Here is a 21,423-nt window from a genome sequence, read left to right as displayed (position 1 = left end):
TAAAATTGACCTTTGACCTACTTTTCACCATGAACTGAACTTTGCAAATTTTGCTTCCCTTTTATCTCCAAAACTGTCAGAGATAGGTCCATAGTTACTATTGAACTTGAATAGGAAGTCATATACTGGCAATCTAAATGTGACCTTAAAATTGACCTTTGACCTACTTTTCACCATGAACTGAACTTTGCAAATTTTGCTTTCCTTTTATCTCCAAAACTGGCTGAGATAGGTCCGTAGTTACTATTGAACTTGAATAGGAAGTCATATACTGGCAATCTAAATGTGACCATAAAATTGACCTTTGACCTACTTTTCACCATGAACTGAACTTTGCAAATTTTGCTTCCGTTTTATCTCCAAAACTGGCTGAGATAGGTCCATAGTTACTATTGAACTTGAATAGGAAGTCATATACTGGCAATCTAAATGTGACCTTAAAATTGACCTTTGACTTACTTTTCACCATGAACTGAACTTTGCAAATTTTGCTTCCCTTTTATCTCCAAAACTGGCAGAGATAGGTCCATAGTTACTATTGAACTTGAATAGGAAGTCATATACTGGCAATATAAATGTGACCTTAAAATTGACCTTTGACCTACTTTTCACCATGAACTGAACTTTGCATGTAAAGCCCAATACTGGAGGTGGTCTCGGTTTTTTTGTATTCCATACGGTTTTCGAGTTACGCTGTATCAAAAAGTACATATTGGTGGTAAAAGCAAAATGTGCAGTACGGTAATGGATAATAAATTTTGAACTCTGGAAAAATAAAACATTAGGCTTGGCAAAGCAGACAACTTGTGTTCAAAAATGACATTATTTCATCAAACTTGAACTTCTGAAACTTCAGAGCACCTCCTATTTCAAGAATTTTGACCAAAATGACATTTTCTTTATTTTGATTAATTTTTTCTGTACGAAATTTAAGGCACATTATGGTAACTCCAAAATTATAACATTTAGTCCCTTATATCTCCAAATCTGGCAGAGATAGGTCTATAGTTACTATTGAAGTTGAATAGGAAGTCATATACTGGCAATCTATATGTGACCTTAAAATTGACCTTTGACCTACTTTTCACCATGAACTGAACTTTGCAAATTTTTCTTCCCTTTTATCTCCAAAACTGGCAGAGATAGGTCCATAGTTACTATTGAACTTGAATAGGAAGTCATATACTGGCAATCTATATGTGACCTTAAAATTGACCTTTGACCTACTTTTCACCATGAACTGAACTTTGCAAATTTTTCTTCCCTTTTATCTCCAAAACTGTCAGAGATAGGTCCATAGTTACTATTGAATTTGAATAGGAAGTCATATACTGGCAATCTAAATGTGACCTTAAAATTGACCTTTGACCTACTTTTCACCATGAACTGAACTTTGCAAATTTTGCTTTCCTTTTATCTCCAAAACTGGCTGAGATAGGTCCGTAGTTACTATTGAACTTGAATAGGAAGTCATATACTGGCAATCTAAATGTGACCATAAAATTGACCTTTGACCTACTTTTCACCATGAACTGAACTTTGCAAATTTTGCTTCCGTTTTATCTCCAAAACTGGCAGAGATAGGTCCATAGTTACTATTGAACTTGAATAGGAAGTCATATACTGGCAATCTAAATGTGACCTTAAAATTGACCTTTGACCTACTTTTCACCATGAACTGAACTTTGCAAATTTTGCTTCCCTTTTATCTCCGAAACTGGCAGAGATAGGTCCATAGTTACTATTGAACTTGAATAGGAAGTCATATACTGGCAATATAAATGTGACCTTAAAATTGACCTTTGACCTACTTTTCACCATGAACTGAACTTTGCATGTAAAGCCCAATACTGGAGGTGGTCTCGGTTTTTTTGTATTCCATACGGTTTTCGAGTTACGCTGTATCAAAAAGGACATATTGGTGGTAAAAGCAAAATGTGCAGTACGGTAATGGATAATAAATTTTGAACTCTGGAAAAATAAAACATTAGGCTTGGCAAAGCAGACAACTTGTGTTCAAAAATGACATTATTTCATCAAACTTGAACTTCTGAAACTTCAGAGCACCTCCTATTTCAAGAATTTTGACCAAAATGACATTTTCTTTATTTTGATTAATTTTTTCTGTACGAAATTTAAGGCACATTATGGTAACTCCAAAATTATAACATTTAGTCCCTTATATCTCCAAATCTGGCAGAGATAGGTCTATAGTTACTATTGAAGTTGAATAGGAAGTCATATACTGGCAATCTATATGTGACCTTAAAATTGACCTTTGACCTACTTTTCACCATGAACTGAACTTTGCAAATTTTTCTTCCCTTTTATCTCCAAAACTGGCAGAGATAGGTCCATAGTTACTATTGAACTTGAATAGGAAGTCATATACTGGCAATCTATATGTGACCTTAAAATTGACCTTTGACCTACTTTTCACCATGAACTGAACTTTGCAAATTTTTCTTCCCTTTTATCTCCAAAACTGGCAGAGATAGGTCCATAGTTACTATTGAACTTGAATAGGAAGTCATATACTGGCAATCTATATGTGACCTTAAAATTGACCTTTGACCTACTTTTCACCATGAACTGAACTTTGCAAATTTTTCTTCCCTTTTATCTCCAAAACTGTCAGAGATAGGTCCATAGTTACTATTGAATTTGAATAGGAAGTCATATACTGGCAATCTAAATGTGACCTTAAAATTGACCTTTGACCTACTTTTCACCATGAACTGAACTTTGCAAATTTTGCTTTCCTTTTATCTCCAAAACTGGCTGAGATAGGTCCGTAGTTACTATTGAACTTGAATAGGAAGTCATATACTGGCAATCTAAATGTGACCATAAAATTGACCTTTGACCTACTTTTCACCATGAACTGAACTTTGCAAATTTTGCTTTCCTTTTATCTCCAAAACTGGCTGAGATAGGTCCGTAGTTACTATTGAACTTGAATAGGAAGTCATATACTGGCAATCTAAATGTGACCTTAAAATTGACCTTTGACTTACTTTTCACCATGAACTGAACTTTGCAAATTTTGCTTCCCTTTTATCTCCAAAACTGGCAGAGATAGGTCCATAGTTACTATTGAACTTGAATAGGAAGTCATATACTGGCAATATAAATGTGACCTTAAAATTGACCTTTGACCTACTTTTCACCATGAACTGAACTTTGCATGTAAAGCCCAATACTGGAGGTGGTCTCGGTTTTTTTGTATTCCATACGGTTTTCGAGTTACGCTGTATCAAAAAGGACATATTGGTGGTAAAAGCAAAATGTGCAGTACGGTAATGGATAATAAATTTTGAACTCTGGAAAAATAAAACATTAGGCTTGGCAAAGCAGACAACTTGTGTTCAGAAATGACATTATTTCATCAAACTTGAACTTCTGAAACTTCAGAGCACCTCCTATTTCAAGAATTTTGACCAAAATGACATTTTCTTTATTTTGATTAATTTTTTCTGTACGAAATTTAAGGCACATTATGGTAACTCCAAAATTATAACATTTAGTCCCTTATATCTCCAAAACTGGCAGAGATAGGTCTATAGTTACTATTGAAGTTGAATAGGAAGTCATATACTGGCAATATAAATGTGACCTTAAAATTAACCTTTGACCTACTTTTCACCATGAACTGAACTTTGCAAATTTTGCTTTCCTTTTATCTCCAAAACTGGCAGAGATAGGTCCATAGTTACTATTGAACTTGAATAGGAAGTCATATACTGGCAATATAAATGTGACCTTAAAATTGACCTTTGACCTACTTTTCACCATGAACTGAACTTTGCAAATTTTGCTTCCCTTTTGTCTCCAAAACTGGCAGAGATAGGTCCATAGTTACTATTGAACTTGAATAGGAAGTCATATACTGGCAATCTAAATGTGACCTTAAAATTGACCTTTGACCTACTTTTCACCATGAACTGAACATTGCAAATTTTGCTTCCCTTTTATCTCCAAAACTGGCAGAGATAGGTCCGTAGTTTCTATTGGACTTGAATAGGAAGTCATATACTGGCAATCTTACTGTGACCTTGAAATTGACCTTTCACCTACTTTTCACCATGAACTGAACTTTGCAAATTTTGGTTTCCTTTTATCTCCAAAACTGGCTGAGATAGGTCCGTAGTTACTATTGGACTTGAATAGGAAGTCATATACTGGCAATCTATATGTGACCTTGAAATTGACCTTTGACCTACTTTTCACCATGAACTGAACTTTGCAAATTTTGCTTTCCTTTTATCTCCAAAACTGGCTGAGATAGGTCCGTAGTTACTATTGAACTTGAATAGGAAGTCATATATTGGCAATTTACTGGGACCTTGAAATTGACCTTTGACCTACCTTACGATGAACTTAACTTTGATTGTACCATTTTAAGTTATATATATTTTTTGCGTATTTTGAAAATTCTTGTTGATTGCATTTTTATAGCTTGTCAAGCATAAGACTGGTGGCTGTGTCCCTTATTTTGTGTATGTGGGGGTCTATACGAATGCGCTTGCTCCAGCTGGTGGTACAATATTTGGAGGCGGTATCGCCTCTCTGATCCTCTAGTTTCAACTTAAAAACTAACTGCCTAAGAAATATTAAAGTAAAATTGTAATTATACAATGTTTTACCACAATAAGTTGAGAGCCAGTATTTTCAATGTACAATAGCACTTTTTAAAGGGTCATTTATTTTGGAATAGTTTTAAGTGAAAAAAAAATGCAAATGAGTTGTTGATTACAACAGGTTAAGTATGCTAAGAATTTTTAATGGAACATGGTATTTTTGTTATGCATAAATAATTCAGCTTATCTGTCAGTTGGAATTAAGATTGGTATCATAATTATATTTTTTTATTTCATGATTATTCTTTGTTTATTTTAGTCTCGTGTTGCAGTCCATGCAGATGGGGAAAGAAGCTTTCACATTTTTTACCAACTCTTGATTGGAGCTGACAACAACTTGTTACGTAAGCATAGCAACAGAGAGAGAGAGAGAGAGAGAGAGAGAGAGAGAGATCACCTGTAGTGACTTGAAGTTATTTTGTTTGAACTATGTGAGAGTATACTATGAAAGAGGTTTTCCGTGGTCTGAAGATTCCCACGAAAAATCAATATACACTTCATTTTATGACTACTGTTGTCTTTAAGTATTTCTCAAAATTATAGTGCATCTCACAATAAAAGATTTCTTTGAGATGGTAATTAAGAAGTTAAAATATTGATCTTCAGAAAAATTGTAGTAAATATTAAATAACCTATGATCAAGCAATGAGGGCTGTAGTGTAGGTAACTGCAGAACAGAGCATCATTTTTATGCTTTGAAGTATGTATCTTGATCTTTAATTAAGTTTCAACGAGCAATTGATACTGATGATATAGCCTCTATTATATCTAATTATTATTCGGTGATAAATGCATCAATGTCACCCCATTTTCCTGACTGTTTTCAGAGTCTCTAAAGTTGAGGAAGAACTATGAAAGTTATAACTTTCTGAAGCACAGTGGCTCCATTGAGGTGGATACCATTGATGACAAACAGGACTTTCAAGTCACTAAGGTACTGTAGATTAAATGAGATTTCAGACACAGACTGGATAAAAAATTTGACATTGGAATATTATTTTCATAAAATGAATGAAAAATGGACAAACTTTGCTGATGTTTATATTCCAGTGACTGATATTTCAGACGTTTAGAAATCTCAGTAAGGATTTTAAAGGTACACTACTTAAAAATTATTTTGCTCGGAAAGGTATGAAACTGTCAGAGGTAAAATGTCAGTTCAGTTTCAGGCTATATCACTGAGGCAGATGATTCCTTTGTCACTATTAATAGCTGGCTTTAATATGTCTTGAATATTGGAAAATTATCAATACAGTAACTGTATCTTATGAGAGAAAATTGAAAATGAAAGACTTCAGCCCTGATGATAGAATTTGGTATTTTGACACTTCAATAATATGTACCAAATTTTTCAAACTTTTTTGGCAGAGGGCCATGGAGGTGATAGGCTTCAGTCCTGAGGAAGTCTGTGGTGTGTTTGAACTGGTGGCAAGTGTACTTAAACTGGGCAACGTAGAGTTTGTTGGCCAGAGCAATATGGATGGCACAGATGGGTGTCAGTTGAAAGAGTCCTACGGTGAGTGAGACGGCCAGTTTTGTCCAAAAGGAGCATTGAGATGTTTATGAGATAAACTAAAAGAAAGTTAATTTTTTTTTATAATAAAGTCTAAATGAAAAGTGTTACAGCGTAACATTGTTTGGAGTTTTGTTGCAAGACATTGTCAACTGACACAAATCACATTGCGGTGATCAGAATGAGTTTTCTTAACATTAACAATGGATTTTTTATGTTTATTTCTGTACTTCAGAGGTTGAAGAAATCTGTGATCTCCTGAAGTGTCAGTACGAGGTGCTACAAGCAGCGTTGACAGAGAAAACGGTGGAAACTAGGGGTGACAAGGTCAAAGTTGGACTGAGTGGGGCAGGGGTGAGTAGTTCTAAAAAAATCCCTCCCTCTGCTTCTACATTCAATTTATGTCCGTCTGTAACTAGAAAATAATCTGTATTCTCTCCTTTTCATCTTTCTCTCGTGTCATTTTCGTCTTTGCTCACCATCATGTTCTTTTGCTTTAAAAATGCTTAAAATTTAAAAGAATGAAATGTAAAATTACACTCAGAATTATCCTGAAAAGCTTGTCAAGTACCAATTTTATGTCTTACATTTTGTTTAAAGAGAGCTGTATTTTTCTGCTCTTTCTCGGATTTGAAACATTTTTAGAAGTCAATCATTTTTCACTGTGAAAAAATTAAGCTTGTCTTTTTGTACTCTTTTACCTTTACAAATTAAATGATTTTCTTTTGGCCAAAAATGGTATTGTATAACCCAATAGCTTGTCATGTTTTATTGACGTTATTCCCCCAGGCTGCATATGCTCGCGATGCCCTAGCCAAGGCCATGTACAGCAGGCTATTCTCATGGCTGGTACGCAAGATCAACGACAGTATCCAGGTAAAGATATCCAAGGCAATTGACTTGATGGGATGGTTGCAGAGGGAAGGGGGGTGAGGGGTGGGGGGCAAATAGACATCTCAACATTGGATGATTTTTTTTTTTTTTTTTTGGGGGGGGGGTGATAATTATCAGAATTAAAGAATTATGTATAGTAAGCATAATGCTGATTATGAAGATAGCTATTTAAATATTATCACTTTAGAAAATGATGAGCAATTAATATAATCTAGAATATTAAACTCTACTGGGGATAAGAAGAAGGAAAGAAGAATGGAGGGTTATTGTAAAAAGTTGATAAATTGGGTTGCTGCTCAAAATTAATATCTTAATAGTCTGAGACGGGGTATATCTGTCAATTTTTTTATTTTATATTTTAATTTTGTTGTTTATATTATCATCATTATTATTATTATTTGATCTTATGCTTAATCTGAGTTTTTGTTATTTCACATAAATAATACAAGATTGCACCTTTACTGACTCTCTTCACAAACTACTTATTAAATAAGCACTTTATTTTATATAATCTGGTATTCAGTTGTTAGGATATAAAACCAGAAACTACTAAAATTTAACAAAATATACAGTTATAAGAAATTAAAAATATATGTTGTAAACCATCTTTGTCCTCCTGGGCTATTCCACTTCTTCAGAAAACTATTATGGTAAGTTCTCTTTTTGTAATGAATAATACCTGGCAAGAGCTTCCATCTTTCCCTGGTCTCCTAGCTTTCCCCATTCCTGCATTACTCAATTTAACAAACTGTCTTCACAAAAAGAGCTAAATATTAAAACTATACATGTATGTATATATATAGGGGGAGAGACAGACTACTAACTCTGTCAATTTACAATTTACTCTATCATTTGTCAATCTCTTCAACCAGAATTGTTAATACATAATGATTATCTGGTTTCCTGTTAATGCTATTAATACTTAACAAATTCTTGCCTCATTTCTTTCAAGTCTGCTGGTTTAAAGATGGCTCTAAATATTTTGGGAGCTAAATGTTGGTATTCAGATGCTGCATGTTTTAGAGTTACACATGGTTTTATGATATAGTTTAATAACAATTAAACCTCTTCACACTAAATAAGAAAACGCCATGCATTGGCCAACTTTGTGGTTAACCTCTGCTACAAACTCTTGATTGAAATTCGATATCTTTTACCATCACATCTCTTCCTGAATATATATCATTAACAAGTCATTTAATGCCATCTTGTGCTTTGGTTCCATTATTTATTCAATATTCATTATATTCCTCTTGCATTTCCCCTTTATTTTTCTTCTTAGCTGGGCCACATTTTGCCAATTTTATATTACAGATAAATCTGCTTCTTAAATACCACACTGTCACTGTCAAAGTCATGGTACACCCTTTGTTTTATTTCCATTATTTAGTATACACTCTAAATAAAAAAAATTCCAAGGTTATTTGGTCCTCTTATGGTGCATCTTTACACTGTCTATTGAGTTTTTGAAGTCGAAATTCAGAATCATTTTCACCATTTTATGTTGAATTACCTTGTTATTTATCTGTCCCTTTAACAGCTTTCAGGTTAGCTTTTAACCCTATTAGGTGTCAGAAATTATTAACTTAACAAGGCTATATTGACTAATATGCAGAATAGTTCAACCTATAATGTTCAAATTTCATTATTAACATTTAAAAGTTTACTTTACCATTTAGTTGACTTTACTTTCACTTTGTTTTATGTTACTCTTTTTATCATTATTCATTTTACTCTTTTAATCTCATACTCAGTTGGTGTGACATAATACTTTAATTTTCATATATTATTAAGCCTTATTTTAGTGTCTTGCTCTTTTTGATTTCTTTGACACCAGAACAATACTATAGGCAGGTGTAATCCTCACTATAATTACTGATTAATTTCTTTGTTTGTATATGTATATTTCATATCATTCAGGTGCGTACACCAGGCAAGAAGAAAGTCATGGGAGTACTGGATATATATGGCTTTGAAATATTTGAAGTAAGTAAATGATCTGATGAATACGTAAATGCAGGCCATCACTAACACCATCTGTAGGTAGATGCTGAAACTAAAACCTGTTGAGGTGTTACTGTTCACACCCTTTTTGCATCATGGCTATCATTCAATTCTTATATTTGACTTTAAAGCAAATGATATTATGTAATTAAAGCAGTTGACTTCAGTGGTTTTGATTTTAGATGATTATTTAAGTGTCAAATCCACTGTTTTATACCTGGCCCGAAGTCAGCAAAATCAGACTGGATTCTTTTTGTCAAAATGTTGACCTTCCAACTGACAACTTTAGAAATGGCTTAGAAGCTAGTAAGATCTAATTATGACTGAGAAAGAACTTTTCACCCACCGACCCTGCTTCCATGTTATATATTTGAAATGTTTCATTTCAGAGCAATAGCTTTGAGCAGTTCATCATCAACTACTGCAATGAGAAACTACAGCAGATCTTCATAGAGCTCACACTGAAGGAGGAACAGGAGGAGTATATCAGAGAGGTGAGGCATTGAGATAGGTGTGACAGTATGTTAGGTGTGACAACCTTGTAGTTCAATCCGTTTGATATGGCTGATGCATCAAATTTAAGGTGTGGAAGATAAAGGTGGGATCCAGTTGTTTCAGAGCTACCATTTTTCAGTACATCTTTTTTCATCTTTCTAATGGATTTTCCTGTTTTCTTTCTTTTTGTTATCCTTGCAGTTTATAATAAACTTTTACATACATGAATTTATATGACTGATGTATTAAATTTAATTTCAAATGTGTTTCAGGGGTATAGGTGGCATTCCATTGTTTCAGAGCTACCATTTTTAATGTTTTTACTTTTCGTTCATCGCACTATAAAATTTTCCTGCTGTCTTTCAGGGGATAGAGTGGATCCACGTTGACTACTTTGATAATTCTGTGATCTGTGACCTCATTGAGAAGGTACGGGGTTCATCACGATGATGTAAATTATTTGATGTTGTCTTCACAAAGATAAGTAGAACTCGGATTTTGTGATGTCTTGCTGACAAGCAGACATAATTATCATGGCCCTGTTTTAATCATTTTGAAATAGGCAAATTAGGAAAAAATTGGAAAAGCAAGAAATCTTATTTTAAAGTTGTTCTAAGTAAAAAATCCAATCTATACTACTTTATGTTTTCATTTTATATAATTTCATTTGCAGAGTAACGTTGGAATATTGGCAATGCTGGATGAAGAATGTTTGCGACCAGGCAACGTCACGGACACCACGTTCTTGAACAAGCTAAACCAGACATGCTGTGAGCACCCGCACTTTGAAAGTCGAGGCACGAAGAAGGCACGCTCTGACAAGAGTCTACCGCATGACTCATTTAGGTTGAGACACTACGCAGGAGAGGTGAGGGTTTGGAAGTGAAAGATAAAAAGAGAAATTTACTCTGCAATTAAAAGCAGATGATATAACCATTTTCAGTTCTCAGTAAATAGTAATAACTATTGTAGTCATCCTTTGTCAGCTTAGACAGAAGACATTGCAATGTGTTGTACTAAAAGGTAACATTGGTGGATACTTAACCATGACCAGAATGTCAATGAATCCTAGTTATTTAAGGTAATATTCTTATTATATAGTTTTCAAAGACGAAACTTTTAAAAGAAAACAATAATCAAGGTATTCAGATCAGGCAATTTATTCTCATTGCTGCACATAAATTGACATGGACCTGTTTTTTACAAAGTCGATTAATTGTCAGTGTTGCAGTAATAATATGGACATAATAAGCACCTTTTTGTGACTTTTATTACTAATAAGTTAATTATATTTTCATTTTTTCAAGGTTGTGTACAAAGTGGATGGTTTCCTGGAGAAAAACAATGATCTGTTGTTTAGAGATTTGTCCCAGGCCATGTACCAGTGTCAGCACTCTCTCTGCAAGGATTTGTTTCCAGAAGGTAAGAAATTGCTCAACTAACACAATCTGCTCCAGAGCTGTCTTCTCTAACACATTCCCTTTCATTTTAGTCTTCTCCAATGCATTCCCCTTCATCATAGTCTCCACTAACACACGCCTTTTCATCATCTTCTCTAACACATTCCCCTACAGCACAGTCTTCTCTAGCAAAATCCTTAGTTCTGCAGTTGTTTTTTTTTTCTGAACTTAGATTATAAAGGTATGTCCTAACCTAGCTACCAACACAGCTATATATTTTCCTTGGTAGTGATCACAGAAAACAAAAATCAAAATATGCTATATGAACTTACAGACAAAACAATCCAATCCAGAATAATCTTTTCTTATGCTTCTGCATGTTGTGTCTCCTCCTTCACTGCACATTAATAGGCAACAAAGCCAAAAAATAATTTTCATTCATTTTAAGATTTATCATCACCATTTTGCTGGCATGGTCCTGCATTGCAGACTTCTATACATTCTAAAGAAATATCAATATGTGGCCTCTTTCTTAGTTTAGCGTTCTTTTCTTTTCTTCTTCAATGCTGCTTGAAAAAAATATCAAAAATAATTTTTAAGAATTATATAGATGTGAATGTTCTTTATTACAACGGATTATAGAAAAATGTCAATTATTTATGGTAGAGTTATTTTATAACTGTTGCCATTGTGCTCCCTTTCATTTGTTATTTGATTTTATCCTTCCCTGCATCCAGTGTGCGATGAAGGTGAGATGTCGCATGCTGGCACAATGCACATCTTCTGGATTCATTCAGAAGTCTGGATATTTCACTGTTGTATTTTTTAACTCTCTAATCCCCCACACAGAGTTACACACCTGCTGAGATCTTATAGATTTGTATAAAAGTTCTACCTCCATCTATGCATGAAACACATGGAATTCTCTTTAAGGGGAACAATGTTACTCTGACATTTCTGAAGAATCTCTCTCTCTCTCTCTTTCTTTGACTTTGTCCAGAATATAGTGAATTGTTAATTGTAATACCAGTTTGGTTCTCACTTTATATGTGTATACTTATGTATGCGTAGATTTGTGCTCATTTTGAAATAATGATGAGTATAAAATAGTTGTGTGATTCCTGTACAAGTGCACTTCTTTTTTGTCTACATCACTCTGGTATTTGCTGCAATATGGATCACGGAACAATTTTTTTAAATTCGAAACAAAGCACAGGGATATTTATAAAAATTCTTATTTAATTTGAAATTGAATGATATTAATTACAATATATTAAAGTTTTAAGAACTTTTTTGAAGAGAAAACATCAAATTGCTCTTTTCTTGCAGGTGATCCTGACAAGATATCTTTGAAGCGCCCCCCAACAGCTGGATCCCAGTTTAAAGTGTCTGTGGCTGAGCTGATGAAAAATTTGCTCTCCAAGAATCCAAATTATATTCGCTGTATCAAGGTATGAATAACAAAGTTTTTTAAATAGTCTCATATTCAAACAGTTATTATCAAAAGTATTAATAAAAAATTTTAAAGCCTGCTGATTGATTGATTTACACAGGTTTCTAAAAAATTTAAAGTTCATAGAAAATTTTAAACAACGAAGTTAATTTACATTATTTTTGTAGCTTTTGCGTGTATAATTTGAACTTGGTTCAGGATAGGAAGGAACAATGACCAAAAATAGACTGAAGGTCTCTGTAAATCATTTGTGTTGAGTTAGTCTGTGGAGAATTGTTTTCCTGGAGCTTTTCCAGCTGACATGGTGTGAAGACAGCAGGGTATCCTATGAAAACATCCACTAGGGACAATTCCTGCTGTAACACAAGTCAGGTTTTTTTTTTTGCATGATATGGATAGAAGTCGAGTTTCTTCTCAAGTTGAGGCAACCTTACTTGACAGAACATATATTGATGGCTCAGCAGAAAAAAATCCAATTTATTAACCTTAGTTTGTTCTAAACACACAAAAATGGTAGGTTCAAACTAAAGAAATTCTGAAAAATAAGTATGATGGGATATGGTATTCCTCAATTACGGTGGCTGTGAGTGGGATAATAAAGGGATTAGGATGGCTTCCCATGGTGAGCTAATAGTAATAAAACACATATAACTGTTTAACATTACAGTAGCTACAGGTGGGAAAACAGTAATTAGGCTGGCATCCAATGGTGAGCTAATTGTAATAAGACAGGCAGTTTAAAATTACAGTGGCTGCAGGATTAATTTGTTCTAAAGACAAGGTGCTAAATAAAACATAAGCTGAAAAGTTAAGACCAACATTAGATTGCATGTTTTTTTTATTGAAATTAACCGCAGGTCACAGTTTACAGAATTAGGTCAATCCAGGTTGGCTGGAAACACGCCTGATTCTGCTACATTATACATAATAACAGGTGTCCCTGCTGTATCGTTGAGGCATGTGATACCGTTAAGAGAGGAGTGCATGATGCTAGGCTAGAGATAGGACATAAGTACTATGGAACAGTCATAATGTACTTGGTGTTTATTTTTAAGTCTCTGTCAAAGGTGCCACACATGCACATGTAGGTGGATTAGAAACCATCGGCACTGTGTAATGTCATATAAGACTAGAAAACTTGAGGAAACAGCTGAGATGGGGTTAATATTTCAGAGATGAGAGGGCTGTGAATGCTAACCTGGTTATAAAACAGTCCAAAAATAGCACAAAAAAAAAACAAAAAAACAAAAACAAAAAAAAAAAACAAGGAATATACCAACTGCAAAAGTGATTCTAGAAAACAATCAGAAAATATCCTTGAATAAATTCTTTCAGCTTTTTAAAGCTTAAAATTAAAATTAGTTGCCATTCCACACCCCTTCATCTTCCATTATGTCTGACTCCACTCTCTTCCAAATCCTACAAAATGGCATTCACTTTTACACAAGTTCTGAGGTTGTCTTGAATAATTTCTATTTCTGATATGTAACTATCATAAAAGCTCACATGTCAAGCGGTATAAAATAAACAAGTTGTTCTTTCACTTAGTCTATTAACAATAATTAATTTCTCACAAACTTAATGATGCTGAATTTTCATTTTCATTTGATAACACAGCTTGTTCTGAAACATGTAAAAAGATGATTTTAAAATCCCCAAAATTAAGATGAAACTGAAGCTGATAACTCTTTCAAATAAAGGTGCTAGCAGTTGATAAATAAACATCTAATATATGAAATAGTAACTGGTGCAAACTTGAGGGTTATTTACCATTATGTTATATTATTTGTGATTCAAAAAAATTGATCATTGTAGCCATAGCTCTAGGGGTCCATTATTAAAGCAGGGTTGTGTGAGAATCACAATGTTATCTAATTTTGACTACTCAAATGTGTTGGAATTGATCCCATGTATGATAAGATTTGGTTGCAGAGGTTGTTTCCAGTGTTGAGAATTCAATTTGGCTCAATAAATTACCGAAGTGTTTTCTTTGTAAAATTAGTTTCATTCTACATTTGATTTGTATACTCTCATAATGCATGTAATTACCATTATATTTGTTGATATATATTTGTTGCAATAAATCTTCTGAATGTGCAACCATAAGATCAGTGGCTTGAGTCCAAGTTACCTTTGGGCTCAAGTCACAACTCAATACCAGGATACATGTGATGCCTTACTTGTAGCTTGTGTATTCCTCTGTAGTTTCTTACCACCAGAAAGTTCACAATTCTATAGGGATATCATTTGATTGATGTTCTGTGAAATTTCTTACTTCCTGTAGACCCTAGGCAGTAGTCTGATCACAATGCTTGCAAAGTGCTCAAATGGATCTACTGGCTTCTAATCAAGAAAACCAGAATTGGTTCCGCATTGTAATGACTGAACTATTACTGGTACAGTACAGAAGTGGATTAGGAGATTGGTATATTGTAGAAACATACATGTTCATTTGATCAGTGTGAAACGATGTGTTGAAGTATCTTTAGCGTACAGCTTGGACACTTGGCCAACATTATGCCAGATGTTAAACTGATATCTGTGAAATAATTATGGAAATATAAGGACGTGTAAGTGTATTTACCATCATGATGAAGCTAAAAGTACATAACTATTTAGGAGCATCAAGGAACAGTGTTATTTGGAATATATCTGAAAGAAACAACAGGAGGGCCATGTGACATTGTCGATAACAGGCAGTGTATTTCATTGATGTTTTTAATTTGTAATTGCTATATCTGTTCAGCACAAAGGGGCTATCAGCCAAGACACTTCTTCACAAAAAGTCTAAACATCTTGGGCTAAGCTTAGACTGCTGAAATGGGATAGCTGGCTATACAAAGATGACTTTGCGATATTGGTCATACTGTTTTTGAGAATTGTTGAATTGTAGTGAATGTGTGTATGGCATATGTAATTAGGCTACTTTCACCTCTGAGAGTATACAAAGTTTACAATATTCCCATGGGTATAATTAAAAGATTGAAAATACAAGGTGAGTGACCTTTTACACTAATAGAGCTAAGACTTATTAGACATAAAGTTTTAGCTCAAAAACTAACTTAAGATTTCTGTGACACTATTTAATTTGCGGACTGGTGTTTATTTCAAGTTAATGAAGTTTGAAACAGCTTTAAATTTCCACCCCTCTTTAGATAAGTTTTGTTTCTGTTCCAAGGTAACATACTGTGTCATTAATATGTTTATGATTAAGCAGTGTGCATGGAGTCCCTGAATGTAATGGTTTAATGGCAATTATCTTATTAAATTGGAACAACATGCTTTTAGATACTGCTCTTAAAAACAATGTCTGATTTTGTTGATTCATCAGTTCTCCAAAGTGAGTTGGCTCTGTGTCAGAAAGCACTTTTTTGATTTACTAAAAATGATAAATCTTTAAAATATGAAATATTTAAATGAGTGAGGCATATGGAATTTTCATGTAATTACTGCACCTACCAAATGCTGGTCCTGGGTCAGATTCTAAGGGATGAACTCTGTGACACATGTATGACATCTGGCAGCTCTTTGCTCATAGAAACTGTGACAGGAAAACCTTGCAGTATTATAGCCTTGCAATATTATAGCCCACAGAACAAGGGTGATAAAATATTAAAACATTTTTATAGCATAAGTGCGCAATACAAACATCTTCCAAGACTGAGGGTGTTTTACTCACAACGATGAAATCTGGAATTAGATTTCAGAAAACAACATCACATTATTAGCTTAACTGTGATAAAATTGCTGCAGTGGGAAGCCATCTAGGATAATTATTGAAGAAATTTGAAATTCACAGTATTTGTTGTGATCACAAACAGAGGGAGGCTGTTGTAATGCAGCATGGGATAGATGAAATTTACAGGAGAGATGATATTTATTGAATTAAGATGATTAAAAAAAAAAAACAGATTATGCTCAAAATGGCCAGTATTGTCATTTCTACTCCTTGAAAAAAAATTTTTTGTAAAATGTTTGTTTTATGATGATATTCTGTTGTTGATAACTTACTTGTATTAATAATTAAAACAACAAAAAGTACTACTACATTGATCTCAGCAACCTAGGTGTTTTGACAGATATGTCTCTACACAAATTGAAGAGGTTTCATGGTAGTGGTTATTTGTGTTACGATATTTATTAGAGAGCCATTATTGATCAACATTTCAGTCATGGTCCGTTGAAGTATGTAAAAATATAAAGGTACACAGTGAGCGTTAATAGATATTTGAACAATGTCCCCTTAATCACGAAGGTGAATTTTGCTTGTGACTGTAGAAAAGGTCTAAAGATTGTAAGTTCTCTATGGTTTTGGATAGGATATACCTTAGGTTAATCTCTCTCTCTCTCTCTCTCTCTCTCTCTCTCTCTCTTTAATGTACCATGGTAAATACGATCCTCAGTGACTTATGATGCCAGTTTCAAAGTCACCTTGAATTTTTAGTAGACTGAGTGTGATATCCAGCTTTCAGTTGTAAAGTAAATTTTATTATTATTAGTTATTTATCAAATAATTTTTTACCTAATTTATTATTGCACTGACTATTTCTTTGCAGCCTAATGAACAGAAGAGGGCGCGTGTGTTTGAGGAACACTTAGTGAGACACCAGGTCAGGTATCTGGGGTAAGTAGCCAGTACAGTAATGACACAGGAAATTTGAACATGGTGAATTAATATTTTTCCCAAAACAAACTGATGTAGGTGATATTTTCTTTGTAACATGTTTGAAAAATTTTTTTCAGAGGGGAAATAAAAGTGATAAGGTAAAATCTCGGAAAAGTGAGGTTTTGTATGAATTGAGTGTTTTGTAAACTAAAAGTTCTATTTTTCTCGTAGGTTGATGGAAAATGTCCGAGTAAGACGTGCAGGCTATGCCTTCAGACAGCTTTACCCTCAGTTTGTGTATCGCTACAAGATGCTCTCCGCTGCAACATGGCCCAACTGGTATGGGGTCCCCAAAGATGGCGTCAAGGAAATCCTGATCGCCCAAGACATCTCCAGTGATGAATATACCTTTGGCAAGACAAAACTGTTTGTGAGGAATCCACGCACGGTGAGAAATATTTCTGCATTATTTTTCTTTAGAAAGAATGAAATTAGAAAGTGGTAAAATTGTTGTTGTGGGTTGTACATGCTATTCTATCATGGAATTTTAATTTAGGCTTAACTCTATCAATATTACTGAGGCATTGGAAAGCATGCCACAAAAAAGGAAAAAAAGAAAGATTAAAATGTGGCCAATTGATGCCTAGGGTTCAATTGTGGCATCTGATGCAAAATTTCATTTAAAAAAACTTTTTTCTGGAAGGAATTTAACATTTTCAATTTGACATTAATAAGAAATGGCATTGACTTACATATAATTTTGAAGAAACATTTTACCTCTGTCTAACTTTATTAATTCTTGACAATGGTTATTGGCAATGCACCTTAACCTCTATTTCAGTCAAGTGGCCTTGACCTTTGTTTGACCTTGACATTTGTATTACCTTTTTGACCTTGACCTTTATTTCAGCTATTTGACCTTGAGGAGAGGCGGCGAGACAGAATGCACTACCTGGCCACAGTAGTACAGAAGATCTACAGAGGATGGCACCAGAAGGAACTGTTCCAGAAGATGAAGAGGAGCGAAATCCTGATAGCAAGTCAATGGAGGGGATACAGGGTAAATTACGGCACTTGGTGTATCAGCTCATCTGTGCTGCTGCTCATCTATATTTTATCTACCTTCAGAAAAATACTGGGTAATGATTTTTATTTCATACGTGTATTATGAAGAGTTCTACCAGCAGCAATGGATTTGTTGGTTTCTAAAAGTGCTACAAAACGAACACACTTCAACAGCCAAAGAGAATCACCATAGAAAGAATTTTATTTATAATATTTATGAGAATGTCTATGATTTTGATATTGAAATACTTGCAGGAAAGGCAGAACTATCTGCGAACAAGAAAGGCAATCATTACGATGCAGTCATACCAGAGAGGCTGGAAGGTGAGGGGTTGAGTCATCTGGAATATTTTTCATTGTTTGGAGAAAAAAAGGCAACAATTTTATGCACAGTTTTATGCAAAGTTTTATGTAGGCTGGTGAAGATCTGGTCCTGATGTTAGATGGAATAGGTTCTGGCAGTAATCAGGCTAATAAAAGAGAAATTTGAAAAAAATTTCTTTGGAGTAAATGATCTAGTTTTTAATAGGCATTTTGCCAAAAAGTAAGGTAATATATGCTTACTAGTATAGACATGTTTCATAAAGACATCAAATTGACTTTTCAGGCTAGGCAATTGGCCAAGAAAATCCGTCGCGCAAAGTTGTGTCTGTGGGCCGTAGGTGTCATAAGGAAATACTTCCAAGGTTGGCAGGTACGGAGAGAGTACCGACGAAAGTTCCGCTCTCATGCTGTCCCTATTATGATCCGTTTTCTGCAAGTGTCACTGGTAAGTGTTTTTTGTTGTTTTTTTTTCTTCAAAGATTATTACAGTCTATTTTATTTTGGTCTTGTAAAACCCATTTCCAGCACCATTTTAGATTGTTCTGTGCTCTAGTGCCTTCATGTTTTTTGTCATTATTTCATTTTATTTCTTTTTGCAAGGGCAAAGGGAAATACCTTTTTTTACATGTACTTGCAAAATTTAATCAATTTCAAACTCATTAAATTTTAATATATATAAAAACAAAACTTTCCAAAGGGTAGAATCAGGACATGAACTGCAGCAACAATTTATGAAGTGATTGGTGTTAGGGGCTTATTTTTGATGCATCATAATTACAAAAAATTATGTTACAGTAGGCAACATTACCACCTACACATGTATCATTTCAGAAAAGGAAATTTCTTCTTGACTTGTCCAAAAAGTTGCCTAGCCTGTCCCCCATAGATCAGAAGTGGCCTGAATGCTCTATGCTGCATAAAGAGGCCTCGGAGGAAATACGGAAAATACACCATAGGTGGCGGGTGAGTGTCACAAGGTACATGAGAGGAGTCGGGGCGTTTCTTTTTGAATTGGACAAGATGCAGAACACAGAAGCACTTGTATGATACCAACATGTTTGATACCGACTCCACACTGATGTTGGCATACAGATTCAGAATCATGTTAGATTTTTTTTTAAAGAAAAAATACATGATAGCAAATTGAGAACATTATGTGATTTCATGTATTGTTCGTAAAATTTGTTTGCTTTCTATTGTAGTAGAAAAAGAGCAAAATTTAATGATGCTGTTTGCACAAAATTTAATGTTTTTTATTTGACTTCTAGTGTAATAAATACAGAGCAAAGTTCGATGATGCTGCCAAGTCCAAAATGAGGGAGAAAGTGACAGCAAGTAATATTTTTAAAGGAAAGAAGGTCAATTACCCAGAGAGGTAAGAACTCTGGACAGAGCCATTGTTTTTTCTCCCTGTATACTATATATGGTAATGGCTTAATATTTTCAATGAGGAAAAATTATTGATCTTCAGACACATAATTTTGGAGTCTTTAAAATATATATAAAATTATGTGTAACATATGTGCTGCTTTCACTGTATACCAGTGGAATAGTTTAGAACTTCAGTTGATTTTAAAATTTTGTTGCTACCACTCACTATGATGTATTTTTCCTGGGTTAAATAGTCATCTGAGAGATGTTAGATAACTTTTTTTTAAATTAATGCAATTATATATTGTCTTATTTGTTTGTTTGTTTAAACATGTTACTTAAAATATGGCAGGATATAGAGAGGATTCTATAATCACAAACGAATTTTTCCCATTACAGTGTTGCTCACCCATATAATGGAGACTACATAAAAATAAGATACAATACAAAATGGCAGAAAGTGGCATCACAGACAGGAGATACGCAGGTGGTCTTTGCCGATCAAGTCAGCAAAATACACAGGTCAAATGGAAAGGTGAGCACATTAGGATGATTATCTCAAACTTTAGCCTAGAAATTACCAGTAGTCTAAAATTTAAAACCATTTTGTCTTTTGTGACCCTAGGCCAGTTAAAAAACTGAAAGTTTTTTTTTTTTTTTTTTTTTTTTTTTTTGCAAGAAAGACATTGCTTATGTTTCAGCCCTATACATTATTTGAGCAAACTGTTATGGACTAACTTTGAACTTAAACCAGATTTTTGTTGTATAATTTAGGACCAATACCCTGGCTGAAAGTCTTTTGTGACACTGACCTCTCTCTTCTCTCTTTCCACTATTCTATACATTTCCTTTATTTCCAGATGGCCAGTAAACTTCTGGTGGTCAGTACCAGTGCCTTATTAGTAGTGGATCAGCGCTCCCTAGCAGTCAAATACAGAATTCCTGTCAACATGATTGAAAAACTTTCCCTTAGTCCCTTCTCCGACACTCTGGTTGTTGTTCACGTCAAGAAGGTAGGGGAATAAATTATGCTATTTAAAGGACAAATCACCAAGGAGGGGTTGTGGTATCCCTGGATACATTAGGTCTATATGGTATCCATGGATACATTAGGTCTCTAGAAACACAGCTACATATATAGTTTTGCTGCTTGCTGATCCCAAGTGTTATTTTTGATAATATTGTGTCATGTTTTTTACTTCATTTGAATATACTGAAATAAATCAAACTAAAAGATTTTATTTTGCTTTTTTTAGATGTATAGGGAAAACAAGATTATATGTAAAAACATAAAACATTGTTCATATTTTTTTCAGTATGAAAATGGAAATAAAGATGTAAAGAAAGGAGATTTCATCTTCAGTGTAGATCATGTCATTGAACTGGTGGCCAAGTTATACCTTGTGATTCACAACAGCTCTGGGGCCACGCCAGATGTGATCATCTCACCAATGTACGTCTGCACAGGTTTCAAAATTAAGAGAAACAAAACCTTTTTTTCTGTATTTTTGTTATGATTAACAATTGTGAATTCATCCTGTATCTACATATAAATTTAAGGGGTATTTCACTAGCGATTCATGTTTGGTACAAATAACTTAATATTGTCTTTTTAAAAACCAATTATTTTGTTTTTCAGATATTGATAAATGCAGTGA

General features: G+C 34.1%; 1 protein-coding gene across 5 annotated transcripts in view; it reads left to right on the top strand.

Moving 5' to 3' along the window:
* The window catches only part of LOC106157268 (unconventional myosin-Ib), a 58,342-nt gene that overhangs the window by 32,598 nt on the left and 4,321 nt on the right, over nucleotides 1–21,423 (top strand). For 4 of the 5 annotated variants that reach the window (XR_015335439.1, XM_087017404.1, XM_087017403.1 and 1 more), the window contains 22 exons: nucleotides 4,900–4,984; nucleotides 5,468–5,574; nucleotides 6,009–6,156; nucleotides 6,389–6,507; nucleotides 6,943–7,029; nucleotides 7,686–7,697; nucleotides 8,968–9,033; nucleotides 9,441–9,545; nucleotides 9,913–9,975; nucleotides 10,220–10,414; nucleotides 10,854–10,968; nucleotides 12,276–12,397; nucleotides 16,956–17,023; nucleotides 17,237–17,453; nucleotides 17,916–18,065; nucleotides 18,326–18,394; nucleotides 18,678–18,839; nucleotides 19,226–19,357; nucleotides 19,663–19,769; nucleotides 20,165–20,300; nucleotides 20,626–20,778; nucleotides 21,082–21,218. Coding sequence is in view for 4 of the 5 variants with exons in the window: in XM_087017404.1 (XP_086873530.1) it covers nucleotides 4,900–4,984; nucleotides 5,468–5,574; nucleotides 6,009–6,156; nucleotides 6,389–6,507; nucleotides 6,943–7,029; nucleotides 7,686–7,697; nucleotides 8,968–9,033; nucleotides 9,441–9,545; nucleotides 9,913–9,975; nucleotides 10,220–10,414; nucleotides 10,854–10,968; nucleotides 12,276–12,397; nucleotides 16,956–17,023; nucleotides 17,237–17,453; nucleotides 17,916–18,065; nucleotides 18,326–18,394; nucleotides 18,678–18,839; nucleotides 19,226–19,357; nucleotides 19,663–19,769; nucleotides 20,165–20,300; nucleotides 20,626–20,778; nucleotides 21,082–21,218 (2,555 nt within the window). In the remaining variant the exon portion in view is untranslated. The remainder of the gene's footprint in view (nucleotides 1–4,899; nucleotides 4,985–5,467; nucleotides 5,575–6,008; nucleotides 6,157–6,388; nucleotides 6,508–6,942; nucleotides 7,030–7,685; nucleotides 7,698–8,967; nucleotides 9,034–9,440; nucleotides 9,546–9,912; nucleotides 9,976–10,219; nucleotides 10,415–10,853; nucleotides 10,969–12,275; nucleotides 12,398–16,955; nucleotides 17,024–17,236; nucleotides 17,454–17,915; nucleotides 18,066–18,325; nucleotides 18,395–18,677; nucleotides 18,840–19,225; nucleotides 19,358–19,662; nucleotides 19,770–20,164; nucleotides 20,301–20,625; nucleotides 20,779–21,081; nucleotides 21,219–21,423) is intronic. The other variant, XM_087017406.1, reaches the window with a different exon arrangement.

The sequence above is a fragment of the Lingula anatina genome, chromosome 7 (assembly GCF_051362555.1).
Source record: "Lingula anatina isolate TDL-2025a chromosome 7, LinAna3.0, whole genome shotgun sequence".
NCBI lineage: Eukaryota > Metazoa > Brachiopoda > Lingulata > Lingulida > Lingulidae > Lingula > Lingula anatina.
Note: the sequence above shows the minus strand (reverse complement) of the source record. Positions and strands in the feature narration are given on the sequence as shown.